This window comes from Chelonoidis abingdonii, chromosome 5, assembly GCF_003597395.2.
Source record: "Chelonoidis abingdonii isolate Lonesome George chromosome 5, CheloAbing_2.0, whole genome shotgun sequence".
Lineage (NCBI taxonomy): Eukaryota > Metazoa > Chordata > Testudines > Testudinidae > Chelonoidis > Chelonoidis abingdonii.
Genome location: NC_133773.1, coordinates 42800861 through 42824211, shown reverse-complemented (window position 1 = coordinate 42824211; position 23351 = coordinate 42800861). Strand labels below are relative to the sequence as shown.

The window sequence follows — 23351 nt, the reverse complement described above, 5'->3', positions numbered from 1 at the left end:
CGATTCTCGTAAGTAACAAAGACACAAGTGAGTTATGTACACTGAAACAAGTGCTGATACAAATCTTTATTCCATATCATCATTTATCCTGCACATAACACACACTGTTATAGAAAAGCTATTTCAGGCATTTTCTAGTGTTTAAAAATATATATATTCTCTGTCACATGGCTGTCATCGCCAATATTACACTACACACCCATTTGAAAAATCACAAGTTACCAGTTTTTATTTGAGACAGAGGACTCCATGGTTTTTATTTGTTTAACAACACTAAAAAGAGTCTGAATGGGACTGCTCTTATTCTAAGTAAGCTGTATTTTATCTGATTAAACTTGATCATGCTTGAGTATGGTTAACTTCAATTAAATGCCAAAACAAGGTTCTAAGCAACTCATGAGAAGACCTTGTTACAAGCAGGTGCCACAATGCCAAAAAATTAAGCTTGTTCTCTTATACGGTATTTGCTGCTTTATAAAATCGGAGTGGTTTGAACTTCTAATCATGTTAAATATTTCTTCCCTACTTGTAAGAATGGTGTGTGCTACTTTTATTCATACCTTTATAAACAGAAAGGCGTTTAGTAGAGGTCCATATAGAGTTATCTGAGAATCCGGAGAGACTTCTAGTTCCACATGTAGCTTATCAGGTGGAAGTTCTGAGGGATCAATAGGAAGGCGAGTTGAGGCTGTGGGAGAGGAAATGATTCTATCGACTGTCTTCTGTGATGGCCTTAGTACAGATAACATAGTTTCTTCCATTTCTGACACTTAGGAATAAACAAAAAAGTAAATCTTTTGAATTTACTTGTGAATTTCTGCAAATGAACATTCATTAAGTTAGACCAGATTTGGCTATCAGACAACTGATACTTCTATAATGTAGAATACATACATTTATCCAAGCAAACAATGAAAAATCAAGTAATTTTAACAAAGAGTATGAAATGTTTTATTCAACAGCTCCTGTGCACAAGAGAGACAATATCTTTAATTTAAATTATGGAAAAAAACTATTTTGTTATTATTCTTTTCTCTCACTTTTAAGGTAAAATTGGTGTGACTTTCAGTTGTATGGGTATTAGGTTTCCCACAACCATGCAGCTATTGCAGAAGAACAGGGAATAAAAGAACATAATACAAATAAATATCTATATTGATGACACTGTGGACCTAAACTTGCTTCCATGGAACAACCGAAATATTGCAATAACAAAGATGAGAAATGTATAGTTTATTTCCCATCCTTTCTTTTTAATTCACAGCATGGTGTGGATGGGGTTGACTTATGGTTTGGGAATTGGGATTAAACAGACAAAGAAACAAGAAAAGTCATTAACTTTTGGGTTTGTAAAGCTTTGCTCTGGAGCTACAAGTTTCTGCTAGGAAAGCCTTAAATTCCTTGCTCCAAAAGAAATAAGCTTGCAGCTCTCCCAGTGTTGTTTGTAAGACTCAGTGTTCACTGAACTATTTTAACTACGCACATGTATCCAGTGCATCTTTTAAGGAGACACCTTAAACCCAACTTGATTTTCTACTGTGAATACTCAGTACTTAATTTTAAAATGGCCATTATTTGGTTACATGCCATGATGAGAAAGCAGATTATATGCATCTCTTTCTTACTCAGATTTGTTCCCTGTGTCCATTCAGAACTTTAACTGATTTGTCAGAAAATAAAAATTTACTAATTTTACACTCCCATTAGCACTATAGACCTGGTATAGTTCTAGAGAAGTGACCTGGATTCTCTTCTCATTTATGCATCATCAGCGCAATTGTTAACCAAGTTTCAGCTGCTATATCTGATGTGAAAGCTTGCAGATCCATATTTAATTGCAGGGCTGGGAGTTAGAAAACACTGGACTTGTAAATGGAGCAAATTTGGTATACAAGTCACTGACAAACTTGGAACCCAGAGCTCCAAGCTGCATCTTCATCCTGGCATTACCTCCAGAGAAATCTCTTTCAGGTCTGGTCTTTAATTTTAAATCTGTGCTTCTAAAACTCACATGGAGGGACTTATCTCCAATCTTGCACTACTTAAACCTCCTGTAGTCCTTTTTAAAACCCACCCTGGCCCAATCACATTGATTCAAATTATTGCTAAAATCACCTTTATGGTTTGTCATTATGATACCATTCCACACACAGACACATTTCACTGGCTCTCACTTTACCACCACATCCATGGCAAACTTCTTAGCCTTACTTTTAACACCATTTTACAACTTGCCCCTTCAGATCATCATTTTCTCTTGGGGTTTATTGTATGCCCCCTCGAACCAGTAATTCCAACTTCCCCTGTCCATTTACCCCACAAGCACCTTCGCAGTTTCATCCTTGCCAACACTTATGCATGAAATACCTTCCGTTAATCAATCTGTAGCACTTCTAACCCATCCTCTTGGCTCACTACCACGGCAATATCTAGTAAATTGCCAGCTGAAAATAGAAACATCAGTAGTCAGCACATTCCTGTTTTTAAACCTACTTCCATCTCTGCCTATGAAGGTACAATACTGTAAGAGCTGAATAATATTACAAAATTACCTGAAGAATAGAAAGACTGCTGGGAAAACCAACTACCGGGCAAAATTAACGTGCCCCATAATACTGTCGTCCAAACAACGAGAAATTTTTGGATTTGCGAAACAACTCATTTATCAGAAGTGCTCTATTTCTTAGGTAAAGGGCAAGTTTAGATTAACAAGTTTGGACAAGTCTAATGCATTGTTACCTGCTTTTCACTTAGAGAAATGATGCATCTTCTTAAAATTTGAAATTGAAGAGCATGCTTTTGATTAAACTGGTTCATCTTAACAATTCAGGTTATCCCACTTGACAAGAATTGATAGTCTGTGTAACCCACAGGCTTAATATTGTAGCATTGCATTGTGTTTTTCCAGGGCAGAGGGAAAGGATCAGTAGGGAGGAGACATGGATATTAAATAGATACTCTGTCGGTGCACACATGCAGAGTAGGGCAATTCAGTTAGAAGGACCCAGAAACTTTCAGACTATGTGTGGGAGTTACGCGACATGCTCTGCACGTCCTGAAGCCGTATATGAAGTTTTCATTGTGGGCAAGCCACCTAGCGGGTCATACTCTACCTATAGTGCAGGGGAGGAGAGGCTATAAATATAGGAGTTACAGATGGTACAGTGGACACAGCACTGATTGATACAGGAGCAAGAATTTTCTACTATGATGGGTGGGTCCCAATCCCTGTACCACTTTATATAGGGGTCAGCACTATTCTAGATTTACTAGGGCAGCTCTCCAGTAGGATAATGTTTGGTTCACCGCAGTGTGTTTTATGGACCTAGGGGAAGTGCTTGGCGGGGGGGGGGGGGAAGAGAGCATCTGTCACCAATACAGCCTTACATTTGGCTATCAGCTAACCACTCTAAACTGGGATTCTGTCAGAGAGAAGAAAAAAAATGGGGTAGCACATAAATGAAATGAGGGTTTGTGCATTCCTGCCTGACTTATAAGTCTTGGCAGGCCTTATGGCAGAGGTGGGCAAACTACAGCCCATGGGACCCTCCTGCCTGGCCCGAGCTCCTGCCCCGGGAAGCTAGCCCCCAACCCCTCCTCTGCTGTTCCCCCTCCCCCACAGCCTCAACTCACTGCACCGCCGGCGCAATGCTCTGGGCAGCAGGACTGCATGCTCTTACCAGGCAGCGTAGCTGCAGAACCTGGGCCTGACTCCGTTCTCTGTGCTGCGCGGTGGCGTGGCTGGCTCCAGTTGAGCAGTGCGGCTGCCTGTCCTGGTGCTTTGGGTTGTGCAGCTGTAGTGCCGCCAGCCACCAGTGCTCCAGGCAGCATGGTAAAGGAGCAGGGAGCAGGAGGGGTTGGATAGAGGTCAGGGTGGTGGATGTCCGGGGCAGGGGTGTGGATAGGGGTCGGGGTGGTCAGAGGGTGGGGAACATGGGGGCTTGAATGGGGACAAGGGTTCCGGGGGGGCAGTCAGGAATGAGAAGAGGGGTTGGATGAGGCAGGAGTCCCAGGGGGGTCCATCAGGGGGCGAGAAGCAGGAGGGGTCGGATAGGGGCTGGGGCTGGGCCATGCCTGGCTGTTTGGGGAGGCACAGCCTCCGCTAACCGAACCTCCACACAATTTTGGAAACCTGATGCAGCCCTCAGGCCAAAAAGTTTGCCCACCTCTGCCTTATCGGGAGAAGATGGTATCCTATAGACAGAGACCCTTACTGAGATTCAGGGAATTGATATTTTATATGCTGATCCCAATCCCTGTACCACTTTGGATACAGGTTCTGTTTCTCCAGCAACTGAGAGGATCGTTCAGCTATTGAGCCAAGAGCTGGAATAGTGTTAGCTGTGGAGATCTCAACACTGTTTGTTTTGCTGATGGGGTTCTGAAATGTCTCAAACTCTGAAGAGTCCAGGTGATACACTGCACACTAGGGCCACACTATTAAGAATAAGAAATCATCTCAGAGAAGATCAGGGGGAATGTGTTTTGATGTGTGCATTAACGTATAGAAAAATCTTATGTTAAAACATTATATTTTAAATGTTTGTAAGAGAAGCAAAAGGGGGAAGTTTGTATATGGAACACCTGTAGATTTACTCTCCAATAGCTTTTGTTTAAAAATTATTCATGGTATTGCAAACACTATTTACAATGTTTTTTTGTGCATTAAATGTTTGTTTACTTTCTCTTTGAAAATTAACTGGGAATTATTAACATCCGTTTACCATTGTTTTACACACAATAGCCTAACTCTTTGCAATGCTTTTTGACAAGTCCCAAAAAGACGGAACTCTGCCCTGTGCTTAACAAAGAGTTAAGCTGAGGTCCAGGAAGAAGGGGAATGTAAAGTTATTCAAAATATTGCCTGAGCATTACATCTGCATGTTTTCAATTTCTTTGGTGCAAACTACAATTTTAAATCAAAATGATCATATTAAGTCACAGGTTTTTTTGCAATCACTCTTAAAATACCACAGAAATGAAGTGACACTTACATGACTGCTTCAACTGTTCATCTGCCTTCTGTGGATAAATTGGATGCCAAGTGTAGTCAATTGTGAATGTAACACTTGGTACAGTCCAGCATTCAACCCATCCAGCCCTATCCGAAAGAAATATATTTTTAAAGTGCCCATTGTTTCATTTTTTCCTATTGCATACAGAAAGACAACAGAACTAATAATATTCTACCACAAACACAAATATACAAGGAGCTAATATATATTCCATGAGATAATAGAACTCACTCTTCTTGAGTAATATTCCTCCACTTGGGCTTGCCTGTTTTTTGACCACTTTGACATTCAGCCGAAATACAGGATTCAGGACTTATTTTATTAGGATGACAATCTTTCACCAACATAAAAAGAGAATATTTACTAGGATGGCAATCTGGTAGAAATAAATGAAGATCGACATCTTCTCCCTACAAAAGAAATATTAACAATATTCATAACTTGAACTCCAACTACTATTTGTACGGTTCTATGCATCAGTATACCCACTTTATAGACAAATTAACTGCATGCAGCAAGGAGATGTAAGGTCCTGATTTTCAGAAGTGCTGAACATTCACAGCTCCCACTGATTTCAACCAGAGTCAGAGGTGCTCAGAACTTCTGAAAAAAATCATGCTCCAAGTGACTTGCTCATGGCCATATAACACATCCAGACATAGAACACAGAAGTCATGATTTCTAGTCACATGTTCTGATCTGACCTCTAAAGCACACTAACACATTAATGTCCTTTTCATCATAAAACCTCAAAAATGTAATATTTAATTCAAGTCCCCAAAACCCTAGAATCTGAAGATTTCAGAGATGAAGCATGGAACAGGGACTTCTGCAGGGCTGCTTCAGATCAACTCCAGATGCTCCATGCTCTTCCAGAACCAGCAACAAGTTGGAAGGTTTCTGAAATAAGTGAGGAGATTCCGGATGGTGGGATGTGAAGCAGGAGAGGGAAGGTTTCTGAGCTGTGAAGAGGTTAGGTGGAAGGAAGAGGGGAGTTTCTCAGACTGGTGTGGCATATTTCTGAGCAAGTGCGGTTTAAGTTGAAGGAAGGAGGGGTTCTGAGTTAGAATGATGGTGGATTGAACAGAATTAAGCAGCGGAGGAGCACATGCATTAGTAGATGAAGTGGTGTGGGCAGAGACAACTAGAAAAAAAAACAATAAAAGTGTGACAGTTGTATAAACACTATTTTCCCAACCGCTACTATCAAGTATCAGAGCTTTTCATTCCAAAGGGAAAGAGGCATCCCTTTTTCCTCTCACTTCCCCCACCAGATTCTCTTTATCCACCCCCTGATTTTCCATTTTGAAAATATAGTCAATCTGAAGAGGATGGGGGAAATTGCTATCTGCAACCCCAACTATTGTGTAACCAGTTAGAAGCAAGCTTCTTGATAGACCTTGTAAATGTTTAAGAGAAAAATATGAGATAGCACTATCTCAAAATCAGATTTAATACAGAACTTCACAAGGGAGCTATAGCAGCATTTAAGAAAGATGAGAAATAAGACCAATCAACAAGGTACAGACTTTATGCAGTAAACCAGGGATAGGCAACCTATGGCATGCGTGCCAAAGGCAGCACGCGAGCTGATTTTCACTCACACTGCCTGGGTCCTCGCCACCGGTCTGGGGGGCTCTGCATTTTAGTTTAATTTTTAATTAAGCTTCTTAAACATTTTAAAAACCGTACTTATTTTGCATACAACAGTAGTTTAGTTATATATTATAGGCTTATAGAAAGAGACCTTCTAAAAACATTAAAATCTATTACTGGCACGCAAAACCTTAAATCAGAGTGAATAGATGAAGACTTGGCACACCACTTCTGAAAGGTGGCTGACCCCTGCAGTAAACTGTTGATCAGTTTTTTCCCCTAACACAGCCATCTTAGATTAAAGAGCTTCACATTTTAAATAGGTTAGCTGGGGCAAAAGCATTACTTTCTTAGAACTGTTTTGTGGCGGGAATTAAAAATAAAATTATTAACAATTACCTCATATAACTCTTAGTTAAGAGATTTCTAAGAGGGTAGAAAAATACTATATGAACCTCACAGAAATGAAAAAAGTTGTACAAAACTCAGCTCTGGTCTCCAATTTCAACATTCAAATTCCAATATATTCAACTGCCTTAATCATAAGGCCATCCCTTGTCCTACAATCCCTTGGCTCATTTACCACATACTTTGTAGCTTCTGTAACAAATAAATCAAAAGGTCTTATACACAACAGCTGCATTGACTACACTGCCCTGATTCACTGCCATAGCACCATCCATCCTGTAAGCTGAATGATGCATGGGTCTTGTTGAAAAAAAATAAGCAACCATGTAATTAAATAAGGTATCATAATGTACAAACACAAGAAGGAAGCAAAATACGTTTTCACAGACTGTGCCAAATCTGGACATATTTTCAAAGGGAAGGCAACAGGCACATCTCTGGCCCAAGTACAACCTCCCAGCTAAATTTTAAGTTCATGCTGCAAAGAGTGGAGATGCTACAGATTCTCAGCAAAACTATTAAGGAAATTTTTAACAAGAGCAAAACAATGCATCTTTTACTATGTTCCCTTTTTCAGAAATGGCTGAAGCATTGTCGCTGAAACTTTCCAAAAAATTCTGCCTGAAGCAGACAACAGGCATAGAAAATTTCAGCCCAAACGATTGAAGTTTGACAAAGTGATAACCAACTGCAAATCAGGTCTTATAAGTAAGGCTACCTAACACTTCTCATTATACGCAGCACTATCCACCCTACCTATTAGAACAAAGCTAAATTAGCAATGGCCAATCCATATGTAAGGTTGAAGTCAGTCACGCATTATAAACCTCATATTCAAATCCTAGCTCCAATTTCCCCAAAAAGAAAGCAATCATGCTGAATTTTCCAATGGCAACTGTCATCTGAGAACAAAATTTTCTAGGACATTTGGAGGGGAAAGCGTGAAGGCATCAGAATATATGTTTTAAAGTTATGTTTGTTAAAAATATCTGTTCTTGACTTTTCAAGAAGTTCTTAATATTTTGGACTCCCATCTCCAAAGTGGCTTGGTCTACACATTTTGTTTTGTTGGCCTTGCTGAAGAGTGGTTCCTTTGAGAGAGCATGTGCTTTTTTAACGGGGTAGGGTGGTGGTGTTGGAGAGCAGAAGAAGAAAAATTAACAAAGGATTAAAAATCTATTAAACAGAAAGTGCTTATGATGGAATGTACTAATGTAGGCAAAGAAGGAGTTGATTGTGGACTCATCAGAACAAAGTTATAAGAATAAGCAGCAGAAGAGAACATCTTTTCTTCCCCCTTCCTCTCAGTCAAGGAGGAAACAGCATTCTGAAAACCGCTTGCCCAAGCCTGGGACAAGGCCTAGACAAGGAAGCAAGAAGTTACTGGGCAATTATCTTACACGTGAAGAAATACTATGCTGCTTACAGTAGTAATCCATGCACATAAAATTTTACTTACCCTTAAAGAGAACCTAGTATTGCATGTGGTTGGAACAAAGTCAGTGAAAGGCAGAGAGAAAATAATGTTTAAAGTCTCCCCACAGGCTGCCAGATAAACTACAAGAGAAAAAATAAATTCAAATAAAAATCATTTTTAAATTGAATGCTTTTCTATTATAAGCAATACTAACAAGTCCTATCTATTTTAAGTTAGTTCTCCTTCATGGGAGTATCTCCCCGATTAGACAAGTTTTCTTGCAAATGTATGGGTGAGAATTAAAAAACAGCTGCTACAGAATCCATACTACAAAGGAAATGGCAAGTTTAAACTATCACACATGTGGAATAAACTGTGAACCCTCTCTTTTTTGGAAGCTTGTACTCTGCATTAGTGTGTCTAAAGAAGACCATTCCAGTTACTGAAGCAAAATTATCCATCAAGAATGAAATCACCAACCAAAATGTCACACCTAATGCCTTGTGGCTTTATGGTTTAATACCCCATCAAATTCTTTCTGCTAATGCTTGAAAACATGTGCCAGGTCCTTCAGATAAGTATTGAATTTCCTTGTAATCAATCCATCCATCAAGTTCTTGACTTTTTGCATTCAGTCTTCACTCCAGAGGATGGGAAGGAAATTCCCACACCTAAGCCACTCTTTTTAAGTGACAAATCTGAAGAATTGTCCCAGATTGAGGTGTTAAACAATAAGTCACCAGGACCAGATGATATTCACGCAAGAGTTCTGAAGGAACTCAAATATGAAATTGCTGAACTACTAACAGTGGTATATAACCTATCATTTAAACAAGGGATGCAATCCCATGCTTCTGTACCAGGTGACTGGAGGAAAGTTAAATGTGACACTAACTTTTTAAAAAAGGGTCAGAGGTGATCCTTGCAATTACAAACCAGAAAGCCTAACTTTAGTACCAGGCAGATTGGTGAAACTATAGTAAACAACAGAATTATCAGACATGTAAACGAACATGATTTGTTGGGGAAGAATCAACACAGCTTTTATAAAGGGAATCCATGCCTCACCAAATGACTAGAATTTTTTGAGGGGGTCAAAAAAAAAACAAAAAAAAAACCATGTGGATAAGGATGAGCCAGTCGATACAGTATATGGTGTCTTTCAGAAAGCCTCTGACAAGGTCCCTTACCAAAGGCTCTTATGCAAACTAAGCAGTCATGGGATAAGAGAGAAGGTTCTCACATGGATCAGTAACAGGTTAAAAGACAGGGAAAAAGGGGTAGGAATAAATGGTCAGTTTTCAGAATGGAGAGACGTAAATAGTGGCATCCCCCAGGAATCTGTACTAGGACCAGTGTGGTTCAACATATTCATAAATGAGCTGGAAAAATAGATAAATAGTGAGGTGACAAAATTTGTAGACGATACAAAATTAGTCCAAAGCAGACTGTGAAGAGTTCTCACAAAAGGAATCTCACAAAATTGGGTGACTGGGCAAAAAAAATGGCAGATGAAATTCAATATTGATAAATGCAAAGTAATGCGCACTGGAAAACATAATCCCAACTACACATACAAAATGACTGGGTCTAAATTAGCTAACACTCAAGAAAGAGATCTTGGAGTCATTGTGTTTAGTTCTCTGAAAACATCCACAACATGCAGCAGCCGTCAAAAAAGCTAACAGAAGTTTAGGAACCATTAGGAAAGGGATAGCTAATAAAGCAGAAAATATCATAATGCCACTATATAAATCCACGGTACACCTTGAGTATTGCGTGCAGTTCTGGTCACCCCATCTCAAAAAAAGATACACACCTCTACTCCGATATAACACTGTGCTTGGGAGCCAAAAAATCTTACCGTGTTATAGGTGAAACTGCATTCTATCAAACTTGCTTTGATTCACCGGAGCACACAGCTCCCTCCCCCCCCCCCACCCATAGTGCTGCTTTACCGCATTATATCCGAATTTGTACTATATCAGATCGCGTTATATCAGGGTAGAGGTGTATTAGAATTGGAAAAGGTACAGAAAAAGGCAACAAAAATGATTAGGGGTATGGAGCATCTGCCATATGAAGAGAGATTAATAAGACTGGGTCTTTTCATCTTGGACTGTCATAGCCACGACTGCCTGCCTCCAAGTGCCCCCCCCCCACCCATAGTGCTGCTTTACCGCATTATATCCGAATTTGTACTATATCAGATCGCGTTATATCAGGGTAGAGGTGTATTAGAATTGGAAAAGGTACAGAGAAGGGCAACAAGAGTATGGAACTGCTTCTGTATGAGAAGAGATTTAAAAGACTAACTTCTCAGCTTGGAAAAGAGCTGACTACAAGGGGATATGACAGAGGTCTGTGAAATCACGAATGGTATGGAGAAAATAGAGATCTGTTACTTACTCCTACATAAAACACAAGAACTAGGGGGTCGCCCTATGAAATTAATAGGCAGCACGTTTAAAACAAACAAAAGGAAGTACTTCTTCACACAGCACACAGTCAATCTGTGGACCCGTTGCCAGGGGATGTAGTGAAGACCAAAACTATAGGAGGATTCAAAAAAGAATCAGATAAATTCATGGGGGAGAGGTCCAACAATGGCCATTAGGCAAGATGGCCAGGGATGCAAACCCATGCTCTGGGTGTCCCTAGGCTCTGAATGCCAGAAGCTGGGAGTGAACAACCAGGGATGGATCACTCAATGATGTCCTGTTCTGTTTATTCCTCCGATATTGGCCACTGTCAGAAGAGAGGATATTGGGCTAGACTGACAATGGGTCTGAACCACTATGGTCATTCTTATGTACTTATGTTCTCTGCAAGTACCTGGTGTCCTTTCACCAGCAATTCCCTTTTCACACTGAAGCCATGCAACTTTAGTAAAGTGCTCATTAATGTAGTACCCAGGAGCCAAGAGCTTTGTGCTAAAATGCTTTGGTGTTCCAAAATGCACTTTTTACAGTTGTTTTAACAGTAGAACTGTGGTCTCTTTAATTTCAATTAGAGTAGGAGGTAGAAATTTCTAATGCACGAGGTTCAAAAAAATCTCTGGAAGTCTCTATGTGTGAGTGTACATTTAAAGTAGATTAATTGAAAATCAATAAAATCTTGATAGCTGCAGCGAGCAGTAAAATACAGCAAACTGTGATGTTATTAAAGTCCTTTATTACCTTGTCCGATATTCAAGGGCTTTCAAAAATAAAAATATGAACTAAAGAGGTTCCTCATAAGTTTGTAAAACCTTTCTATAACTTATTTTTCGAGATGTGTTTCACAAGTCCATTCCATGGTAGGTGCCTGTGCACTCCAGTGCACAGCTGGCAGAGAATTTTTTCCTTTAGACACCTGTCAGGGCAACACAAGTGTCCTCAGCTGCCTCACACACCACGGGCAGGTATAAAGAGCCAAGCTGACTCAACCCTCCTCACAGTAGGGTGACAAGATAGCAAGTGTGAAAAATCAGGACAGTGGGTGGGGAGTAATAGAAGCCTATATAGGAAAAAGCCCCAAATATCGGGACTGTCCCTACAAAATTGGGACATCTGGTCACCCTACCCCTCAGTCCCTTCCTACTAGAAAGACTCGGAGGTAAAGGAGAGAAGGTTGTGGAATGGATATGTACAACAGATCTTGAAGAACTACAGTTACAGAAAGTATCAGGGAGTAGCCGTGCTAGTTTGTGATTACAAAAACAACAAGGAGTCCGGTGGCACCTTAAAGACTAACGGATTTATTTGGGCATAAGCTTTCGTGGGTAAAAAATCTCACTTCTTCAGCATCTTGTTTTTGTAGTTACAGAAAGGTTAGTGATAGTTTTTCCTTCCAGTGATTGCACATGTCCATTCCACTGTAGGTAACACACAAGCAGTGCAAACTGGAGTTTATTTGAACAGGAACTGGAGGATCACTTGTCCAAATTTAGCATCTCTAGATTCTTGAGAGATAGCATAATGAGAGGCAAAAAATGTGCTAAAGTTGCCCCTCTGCAAATGTCTAATATGGGCACATTGGCCAGAAATGCTGCAGAGGTCACTTTGGATCTATTTGAATGACCCAATACTCTATATGGCAACTTCACGTTGGCCAACTGTTAAAAAATGAAAAAAATCTTTTGCATGGAAACAGGACTGCCCTTCATTCTGCCTGCAAATATAATGAAAAATTGAGACACAGACCTGAAAGGTTTAGTCCATTCTAGATAGAATGCTAAAGATCTTCTAACACCTAGTGTGCAGGCTCTCCTCCCCCTTATTACCATGATACTTTGGAAAGAAGGTCAGTAAGAAAATTATTTGGTTAATATGAAAACTTGGAAGGAGACAAAGGTAAATTATCTGTGAAACACACACACACACACAGGATCTGATACTAGAGCCTTCACCTCCCCCACTCTCCTGGCCAATGCAATGGCTACAAAAAACACCACCTTTATTGAAACATGAAAAAAGAGCAGGTTGCTAAAGGCTCAAATGGGGGGACCTATCAGCCTTGTTAAGACTAGATTCAGGCTGCATGGCAGAATAGGGTTCTTTAGAGCAGAAACAGTCTGTTGAAACACTTCACAAATCTTATGGCCATCAGGTTGGAAAAAAGGGAGTGGTTACCCACAAGAGGGCAAAAAAAGTCAATATAGCCAGTAGATGTACTCTGATCGAGCTATTCATCAATACTTCACGTTTCAGATACAGAAGGTAGTCCAGCACATGCTGAACAGAATCAAGAATAGAGAAGACCCCATTCAGCGTCGACTAGATGGAAAATCTCTTCATTTAGCAAGGTGAGTTGTCCTGGTTAAGTTTTCTACTCTTCAGTAGTACCTCTTGTACCTCTCTAGAGAAGGACTCCTCCACTGATGTTAACCATAAAACCTCCAGGTCATCAGGAGAAGGGCCTAGAGACTTGGGGTGGAGGAGGCAGACATGATTCTCTGAAATTAGGTCTGTGTAAAGCAGGAGCGACAATGGGGGACTGACTCAGAGGTCCAAGAGCTGTGAAAACTAGTGCTGACAGGGCCATGCCAGGGGAACCAATCTAAGATAGGACTTGTCCTGCTTGACCTTGCACAGAACTCTGAGGAGAAGACAGACGGAGGGGAAAAAACAGCAGATCAGCAGTAGAAAAGCATCATTTGATGAACCCAGGCTGAGCCCTGCTCTGGAGCAGAACTAATGGTGTTTTGTGTTGTCTTTTATTGCAAAAAGATCCACTTCGGAAGTTCCCCAGAGCTGCAAAATGGATCTTGCTATGCCTGGGTGAAAGGACCACTTGTGCTGATTGATAAACAACTTCCTCAGGAGATCTGACAGCATATTCTGAGTTCCACAAGGTAGGCCGCTTTCAGAAATATAGAGATGTCGATGCAGAAGTCCCAGAATAGTACTGCTCCCTGAAAGAGTAGTGAGAACCAGGTTCCCCGTTTGTTTACATAAAGCATGGTGGTCATATTGTTGGTCAACACCAATATGCCCCTTCTCCTGATGAAAGGAAGGAACACCATGCAAGACAATTGGATAAATATCAGGGAGTTGCAAGCTATATGTAGACTTAGATCTTGAGGACTTAAGACACATTGTGTCTACAGGGGTCCCAGGTGGGCTCCCCAACACAGGTCCAAGTCATCCATGACTAAGGTAAGAGATTGCTCAGGTAAGGCAAAACGAACTCCCTTGCAGACATTGGACAGAGCTGCAGACATTGGACCAAACTAGGGAGGATAAAATCTGATCTGGTAAGTGCACTAACATCTCTGTGTGGTGCCTTCTTGGAGAATACACTTCTACCAACCATTCCTGAAGGAGACTGAAATGCAGTCTGGCTTACTGGAACACTTAATTGCATGCTGCCATGTGCCTCAGCAGCCTTAAACAGTTTCTCACCATGTTGACAGTATAAACCTTTAAGTCCAGAATGAGGCTTTGCATTGCATGAAACCTTGCCTGTGGTAGTAAGGCTTTGGCCATTGTTGAGTCACAGTTGAATCAGTCTGTGGAATAAAGCTTCTTCCTGAATAAATCCAGCTTCTTGTCCTCTATTTTTTGAGGTTGATGTTGGTGCCCTGTCTATCTTTCTTACTGGCCACTTCAAAGAGAGCCCAAGATGGATGATTATATAGGTGCTCGAACCTCAGAGGGGATACAGAACCTCTTCTGCACCATTTCTAGGTTGGAGGCAGGGAAACTGGTGCCTGTCAGAGGACCTGGAAGGTTCTAAGCATGAATAGGGAAAGCTATTCTAGCTGGAGCTGCAGCAGTCAACATGTCCATCAGCTTGTGGGATTTTTCCTGGACTACTTCTGGGTGAACATCCAGGGTCATAGCCATCCTCCCCAACAACTCCTGAAGAGTCTTAAAATCATCACGAAATGAAGAAATTGGCTCTGCCACAACAGTGTCATCAGGAATTGAGCAAGAGGATGTCAACAGTAACAAAGGCTGCTCTAGATTTTGATTCTCTTATGGCTGCTTGTGACAGAGATTCTGAATATTTTCTGTGCCAGGCTCTGGACAGATGCTAGAGCGTTTGCAGCGCTGATGATCCTGACAACTAGTAGATGGAGCTAGCTGAGCAGGGATGCTCTCTATTGAGGGGGAAATCCCCACAGGTTCCTAAAAAGGCCACTGGTACAGCCTCAGTCCCCAATTGTGTGTAGCCAAGAGTTCCTTCTGTAAGCCCCTCGCTGGTGCTGGGGCAGAAATCAGGGCAAGCAGATGACATATTTCTGATGATGGGACCAGTTAGGGTGGGACATATAGGAATCCCACTTCAGAGTCCGCTGAAGAAGCAACCTCTTCTTGTGATCATGGCGACTCTTATGAAGGGAACCCGGGGAGATCATCTGTGTCCTTCCCCTAAATGGCACCACCTTAATTGGTACCCTGATGGTCAAATCAGACTGACTTACCCTGTGCAGAGGTGAAGGTGCTGACCCTGGGACCTTGGGCGTGAGTGCCAGGGAAGCCTCTTGAACTGCCAGTGATGGCAGCACTGAGAGGTTTAATAACTCTCTTGCAGCCTCTAATGTTTCAGGAATAGATGGCACTGGGAAGAAACTCTGCAGTACTTCTGGAGCTGGTCTTGACAAGCCCGTACTAGGATTTGGAGACAACAAACTCCCCTGTTTACAGGTGTGCTCTGGTGAGTGCCTCCTTTTTGACCAACCTCCTGAGTCTTTAGAAGAGCTCAGTCGATCTCTCTCTCTCTCTCTTTCAACAATCCTAACACCAACTCCAATTTCCAATGCCTCTTCTTCAGTACTTGCAATGCCAATCTGCCTTTCAGCACCAGTAACACCAAAGGTGCTCAGTACCTGGACCAAGGTAGTCAGATCTGATGGAAGATGTAACACCAATTCCAGCAACAGATATTTCAGCCTAGCTACCCTTCTTTTTTACAGCGTGACTTGAAGCCCTTACAAATGTCACATTTGCAGCTGGGGTGAGGGTCACTATTAGGTATTGCTTTACCACAAGAGTGGCAGTGCTTGAAACCTAGAGAGTGAGGCATACCTCAGATACTAGGGTCAGTATCCAGGTTGGGTGTCAGATACACTTTTTTGTTTTGTTTTTTTTAAAGTAAGCCTACCAACCACTAAACTACATTAACTATATAATGGGTACTATTTACAGGTTTGAATGAAGAATTGCAGAAGCAAGGACAGAGCGCTATAACAACTGTCACGAGTGGTAGGAGGGAACTGAGGGGACTTGGGGGTGGCTCAGACCTTTATGCCTGCACATGGTGCTCTAGGCAGCAGAGGGCACTTGTACTGCCCCAGAAGGTAGCACTGAGGGGGAAAATTCTGACAACTGTGCAATGGCACACACAAACACCTACAATTGAATGGACATGTGCAATCACCCAAAGAAGAATTGCTCTATTTGAGGATGTGAGAGGTTTTTCAGTAGCGAGCATGTGAAAAACCCTATATCTCTTGGCAAACAAACAATGTATCCAGTGAAGAGTTTTTATTAGCTCCCAACAGATCGCCTACACATTACATAAAACAGGTATTGGGATTTTTTTTTAAAGGTTATAAAAAAAATTCTGAAGAATCATTCTTACCGTTTTCCTGCTGTTTGGTGGAACAGTCAATCCAGTTGTGTTGATTTGCTGCCCAAATCATTTCAAATTGATGAAACATTACTTTAAAATTCCATATGTAGGGAACAAATGAGAAAATATCAGGAGCACTATCACTAGACCAGTCTTGAATCAAATCTAAAATTATATAAAATAAAAAGGACAAATTATTAGCAATGTATCCGGTGAAACTAAATACTCTGGAGAAGCAGTTGGGCCAGATCTATGGCTGTAGATCATTGTAGCTCTACTGGCTTCACAGAACTATGCTAATTTACACCAGCAAAGAATTGAACTACTAAAGTTCAGCAATCCTTTACCTTTCTAATCAAAAGAGAGTTACCTCAGTCTATTAAAATGATGAATCAATGATGTACAAGTTTTATTTGTGGAAAATAAAAATTAAAATTAAATCTAATTGTTTGCAGATATGCAAACACTAATATCATATTCGTGCATAAATATAAATGCAATTTAATAAGGAACTCGCAGTAACAGTATAGGATAAGACAAGAAGTATGATTATGAAGTCTGACTTACTGAGCATTAAGCTCAAAGCTTCAGATAAAGTTAAGTGTATCTATTACATGATAGAACAGCAAGTACATAAGTTTGTAAGTTTAAAAAAATCAACAGAAACACAAAGATAAACAGGAATGTAAAAGATATCATTAAAAATTGTCAAAGTTAATTTAGTTTCTGATTATTCAGTGTTTTAAATTTCTTCTTTAATTTACTAGAAAAAAAATGTTTTAAGGAGTAGTCATGATTTTATCAGTACCAATTCTGTTTTCATTATGAAAGAATTACATCAGGACCCCAACCCCTCAGAGAGTTTACAGTCAGTCAACTAGAAATACAGGACTGGAGAGTGCCTATGAATCATTGGCTTTCCATTACAGTATTGTACCTAAATTACAGTCAAAATCCTGGGGAGGAGATTATTTTCTGATAAGCCTGGTCAGTTACATGGAGATCACAGATAACCCGTAAAGCTGAAGTTAGTCAGCCAAAAAATTTCTGCATGCACCAGATTAACTGGTCAACTTGTCTCTTAGGTCAGCAATATTAAACTAAGAAATATCTCAGAAGTTATGATCAACACAAATCAATATATTTTGTTGGTGTTTGTAAAAAAACTATTCTTCACTGTGGTAGTGAAGCATACAAAAACAACATAAATGAACACCTGATTAAAGGAAAGAAAACATTTGAATTTTTAGCACCTCAAGATTATTCACCATTTTAGACAAAAGTAACCACATGGACTGTAAGGCCATCTGCTCTTGCATTAAAACAACATTATCAGCTCCTCCAAAATGGTTTGGAAAACAACAAGACAAAGAAAAAACATTGTGCCAGACACACTTATGTTCCACAAATTAAATATTTAGATACTAATGAAATAAGGAAGTTACCTGCAAAGAAGTTTTTTTGAGCAAAGATAAAGTGATAGGTTGCTTTATAAACCTCAACTTCACACTGCCATGTCTGTGGCATGTTCCATATCCGGGGATAGTTGGCATTAATATGAAACTGTGAACAAAACACTAAAGCATCAGTATGAGCTTCAAACATGACAATGTGTGAACAATGCTGAGACGAAGGGTCAACCATGTACACTTTGGTGAATAATTAAAACCATTTTCCTGCTGGGATGAACAGAAGGCCTCTCCAGTTTCTTAACAATTTAATCTGTTTCTCTGCACCTGAAGGTCAATTGTCACTTTATTCGTTTGTTTGAAAACTTCTACTACGAATTTCTCATAGATCACATCACAGATTTGCCATCTGCTGTTGCAGCGGTTACACTGAGTGCTTTATAATCTAATTTAACCTTTCATATCAAGTCCCCACCTTCATCAGCCTACTACAAAATATCATCTAAATAAACAATTTTTTAAACCAAATCATCTATGTACTGTGGCTACTAACTGCCTTCTTTTACTTGTCAGTCAGGGAAAGACACCATTTTCAAAACTAGTGCATATGCATTTCAGTAGAATTTAACTGGATTCAGTTGCTGAATTTCATGAAGTACTAAATACACAAATAAAAAAGCTAATCCATCATAAAATGTATTTGTCATATTTAACAAGTAATTTAGTTCTAAAGTATTTAAAATACTTCACAGTATACTAGCTAATGTACAATTGTATATTTTGCAGGAGAAATGATGTCTTAGCAATGCAAGTCTGAGCAACACTTTACTATTAAATCTTTGCTCAGCTCCCAGAAGAGACAGTTTATAAAACTATGTTATGTCTATAAACTAGGTGAGATTAGCAAACTCAAGTTTTCACAGATGGGGCCTAAATTAACGTTTAACTTTACACACATAAGTAGTTCTTCAGACTTCAGTGGGATTACTCAACATGCATAAAATTATTTGTGCATAATTCCTTGGAGAACTGAGGTCTTGTAAAGCATACAAATGCCCTAATCATTGCACTGTTTTCTATACTTGCACAACATTTATACTAGCCATATAAAAATGTTTATATTAAAGCAAATGTCCATCAGAGACACCTACACCTCTGTGCTTAACGATGCTTTGTTACTGTAGACTTACAGCTAACATTTCTGCTTCTAGAAGAGTTCGGTACTGCATACTGCTGGTGGCATCAACGTGTAAAAGTTGTCCTTTAATTGCAGGGGAGTAGCCTAGCAGACAGAAGAAATAATGTTTACATCGTGGCTTCTCTTGCGTGACAAGATTATTTCTGAGTTACAATAAAGACGCAAGAGTTAAATAGAAATTCAAATACTTTATAAATAAACATCATAAGGTGCAAAACACATCATGAAGAGAATCAATAGTGTGAGACTCCAGTTCTGTCCTTTACTAGTTGGATGACAAAGGCTTAAGATAATGCAGTGTGGAATCTTGCTGGTCCAGAAAAGGCTACTCTGGGGCTCTGGAGACCAGGTTTCAATTTGCAACTCTGTCACAGCCTTTTTGTGAATCCTTGGGCAAGTCACTTTCATAGATTCTTAGACTCTAGGACTGGAAGGGACCTCGAGAGGTCATTCAGTCCAGTCCCCTGCCCTCATGGCAGGACCAAATACTGTCTAGACCATCCCTGATAGACATTTATCTAACCTACTCTTAAATATCTCCAGAGATATTAGCTTAGCTTCTCTGTGCCTCAGTCATCCATCTGTAAAATGAGGATAGCAATACTTCCCCTCCCTCACAGGGGAGTTTGTGAGGATACATACATTAAAGATTGTAAGGTGCTCAGATACTATAGCGATAGGGATAATATATATGTACAATAGCCAAAACAGACAGAGAGCGACAGGAAAGACAATGATGGACTTCAAAAGGAAGCTGCATCTACTACTCCTTATATGCAGGGTGAAGATAAGACACACAAGCAAAAGCAACTAAGGAGAACTTCAGCATATTTAACACAGGACTTCAACACTTACAGACAGGGGAAGGCAACAGAAGACCCCTAATCCCAGCCTCCCTCCACCCTAAGCTTTATCTTGACTTTACATGGTATTTCTATGACTAAGTTAATATTTCATCAATGTATTACCCAAGATGTTTCTGAAGACTTGTTATGGTAATCACATTGAAAAATGGGACCTGCCTTTGTACGGATACAATGTAAGTAATATGCTAAAATATGAATAAAAGAAGATAAAATAAGAGCCTTGTTTTCAGTAACTAGGGAGAAGTTACTGCAATGTCTTATTGATATCAAGTAGAGCTTCACAAGAGTTAAACCTGTATTTTTGAAGAGCTTTGAGATCCTGTAATGAAAGGTACTATGAATATATAAGTTATCATTGCTCCTTTACATAGAAATATAGGTCCTTTGTAGCCATGAGGGGAAAACAGCTTAGGATATCCCAATCCTATGAATTAATAAATATTTTCTCCGATGCACAATCTTAAAAATGTAAAATAAACCACCTCATTAACTTACCATTTTCACTGACTGTCATGGGAATATTTATTTCCAAATACGAGCCTGCTCCAACGTTTACATGTACAGCATTGGTTTCCTACACCAGCCAAAGGAGGGGGGGAAAAGTTGAAACATTATTTCGCCTCCTGTCTTGAGCCAGTGTATGTCATGCCTCTGGCTATCATTATTCATAGTTAAATTGGGAGGATTAAAAAAGAAGGATCTAGTTGACTGTAGTCTTCCTTGGACTAAAAACATGCTGAATATTAACAAGGGATCTACAAGCAATGATTTTAAAGGAAAATATTTACAATTTCTGAGGTATAACAAGTACTGATTTAGGGCCATGAGAATATGGCATCGGATAACCTGACCTGATGAGTAATGGGACAGAAAAGTGGGCTGTCTCCCCGGAATTATTGCACTGTCTCAGTTCTGAAAGCCCCTGTGAGGGTTCAGGATATGCATATGGAAGAGCGTGGGCGAGTGATGTCCATAGAGGCAACACTGCCACTCACTAGACCCAGTAATTAGCATTAAGTTACCCATTTTTCCCCTCAATATTTTAGAAACCAGCTCTCCTTCATGGGAAACCCCATTATAATGGCAGACTATGTAGGAAACTCCATGATGGAAATTTCATGGAGTTACTTATCACCTAACTGGGAATATCCTATGTAGATGATTACATGGCCTTAATGTTTAAAAAAATATGAGAAATCATGATACTGAGAATAAGTTAACATTAACAATCAGAAGATCCTTGGCTGAAAGAGGAACTGGTATGTATGAAAGAAGATTATATTTCCCTTTCTCTTCTAGCTCACATGATTCTACATAGAATTCAGGAAGATCCAACCAAAAGTCCCCCCTCACCCCCCAAAATACCATATTTAAATATCTCTAGATACCACCTAACAAATGAAAATATGCACGAACAAAAACCCAGACAACCTAATCACAGGAGCTTGTAAAATTCAGAGTTATCCTAAAATTTCTTTCTAACCACCTGGCCATTATTTACCCTGTTTTTGGTAAACAGCAAGTCAATAGTAGCATCTGCAATGATATTCATCCGCAACTCAAAAGCAAGGATCTGTCTTGGCTTGCCAGGTTGTGCAATTTCTGATACTTTCATAACCTGGTAATCTGGCGGGAAAAAAAATTTCCACAAACAGTCCCTAGAAAACAAGAAGAGAAATACAGTTACTCCCAGGGAAAGAAACAATTTGGCTCATCTACAAATTTCTTTACCACTAGTCTGTGTAATTGAATTAGGTCCTTGGACAGCCAACAGGTAAGGAAAGTGAAGGAAGAAATAACATTTGCTTAAAACTGCAAGACACTGAAATCTTCAAACCTAGTCAATGGACAGACATCTGCCTCATTAGTGAAATCAAACTCAAAATAAACTAGATATTCAAAACTGCTAGGAAATAAACATACGCAGAGATGGCTGTGGTGGAGAGGCATGTTACAAGGGGATGACAGGAAGGAATAACGTATAATAGTCCCAGAAAGTAAATACAAGTAGTTACATTTCTTCTCTCATTTCATCTTCCCACCACAATATGCTGTAATTACCTTGTTTGGAGATTAGGATAATAGAGATGACAAGGTCACTTTTTGACTGTGTATAATTGGTAGAAGCAAAGAAACTATAAAAATAACAAATTGTCTTTGAAATTAGAATGTGTGGATCAGAATGTAGTCCGAATTTCTGCAATTTGAACAAAATAAATAGCCATAAGAAAGGAACTGAGAGGATGATAAAAGCATGGAGAGCCTGATATATGTGGTTCAAGTAAGGAGTCCATCAGTGAACTAAGGTCAAATTCCACAGAACGGTTTTAAAACTGTAGCCACATATGAAATACTTTCTTGAAAAAAATAAAAGTACTTGAATGAGAATGGACTTTTTTTCAATGCATTCAAGACCTGATCGCTGTAGTTGCTGAGAAATTATCATTTTTTCAGAATTTATCCTATGCAGATTCATTAATGCCTGCCTGAAGAAAGTGAAGGGTTCTTGAAATGGAGTTCAGAGGTTAAAAGTGGGATTTTCAAAAGCACTTGAGTGAATTAAGGCAGCAAATCCCATTGACTTTATTATGCTTCTAAACAATTTCAGTACTTTTGAAAACTCCACCCTATTTTTTTTTAAATCAGCAATGAAAAAAAAGTTATGCCCAAGATATAAAACATAAGAACATGAGGAAGGTCATACTGTGTCAGACCAAAGGTCCATCTAGCCCAGTATCCTGTTTTCCGACAGTGGCCAATGCCAGGTGCCCCAGAGGGAATGAATAGAACAGGTAATCATCAAGGAACCATCCCCTGTGACTCATTCCCAGCTTCTGGCAAACAGAGGCTAGGGACATCATCCCTGCTCATCCTGGCTAACCGTCATTGATGGACCTATCTAGTTCTCTTTTGGACCCTGTTATGGTCTTGGCCTTCACAACATCCTCTGGCAGGGAGTTCCAGAGATTGACTATGCATTGTTTGAAAAAATAATTCCTTTTGTTTGTTTTAAATCTGTTGCCTGTTAATTTCATTTGGTGAGCCCTAGTTCTTGTGTTACGAGGAGTAAATAACACTTCCTCATTTACTTTCTCCACAACAGTCATGATTTTATATCTATCATATCCCTGTTAGTCATCTTTTTCCCCCCAAGATGAAAAGACCCAGTCTTATTAATCTCTCTTCATATGGCAGATGCTCCATACCCCTAATCATTTTTGTTGCCTTTTTCTGAACCTTTTCCAATTCCAATATATCTTTTTTGAGATGGGGTGACCACATCTGCATGCAGTATTCTAGATGTGGGCGTAACATGGATTTCTATAGGGCAATATGATATTTTTTGTCTTATTATCTATCCCTTTCTTAATGATTCCCAAC

At 39.8% G+C, this 23351-nt stretch overlaps 1 protein-coding gene across 10 annotated transcripts in view; it reads right to left on the bottom strand.

Moving 5' to 3' along the window:
* BLTP1 (bridge-like lipid transfer protein family member 1) overlaps positions 1-23351 on the bottom strand; it is a 228022-nt gene that overhangs the window by 136538 nt on the left and 68133 nt on the right. For 9 of the 10 annotated variants that reach the window (XM_075066261.1, XM_075066262.1, XM_032776032.2 and 6 more), the window contains exons 11-19: positions 21472-21628; positions 20466-20544; positions 19097-19188; positions 17943-18060; positions 16507-16662; positions 8479-8576; positions 5247-5425; positions 4995-5101; positions 561-769 (exon numbers count right to left, since the gene is read on the bottom strand). In XM_075066261.1, coding sequence (XP_074922362.1) covers positions 561-769; positions 4995-5101; positions 5247-5425; positions 8479-8576; positions 16507-16662; positions 17943-18060; positions 19097-19188; positions 20466-20544; positions 21472-21628 — 1195 coding nt within the window. Of the gene's footprint in view, positions 1-560; positions 770-4994; positions 5102-5246; positions 5426-8478; positions 8577-15346; positions 15440-16506; positions 16663-17942; positions 18061-19096; positions 19189-20465; positions 20545-21471; positions 21629-23351 lie in introns of those variants that run through there. The other variant, XM_032776036.2, reaches the window with a different exon arrangement.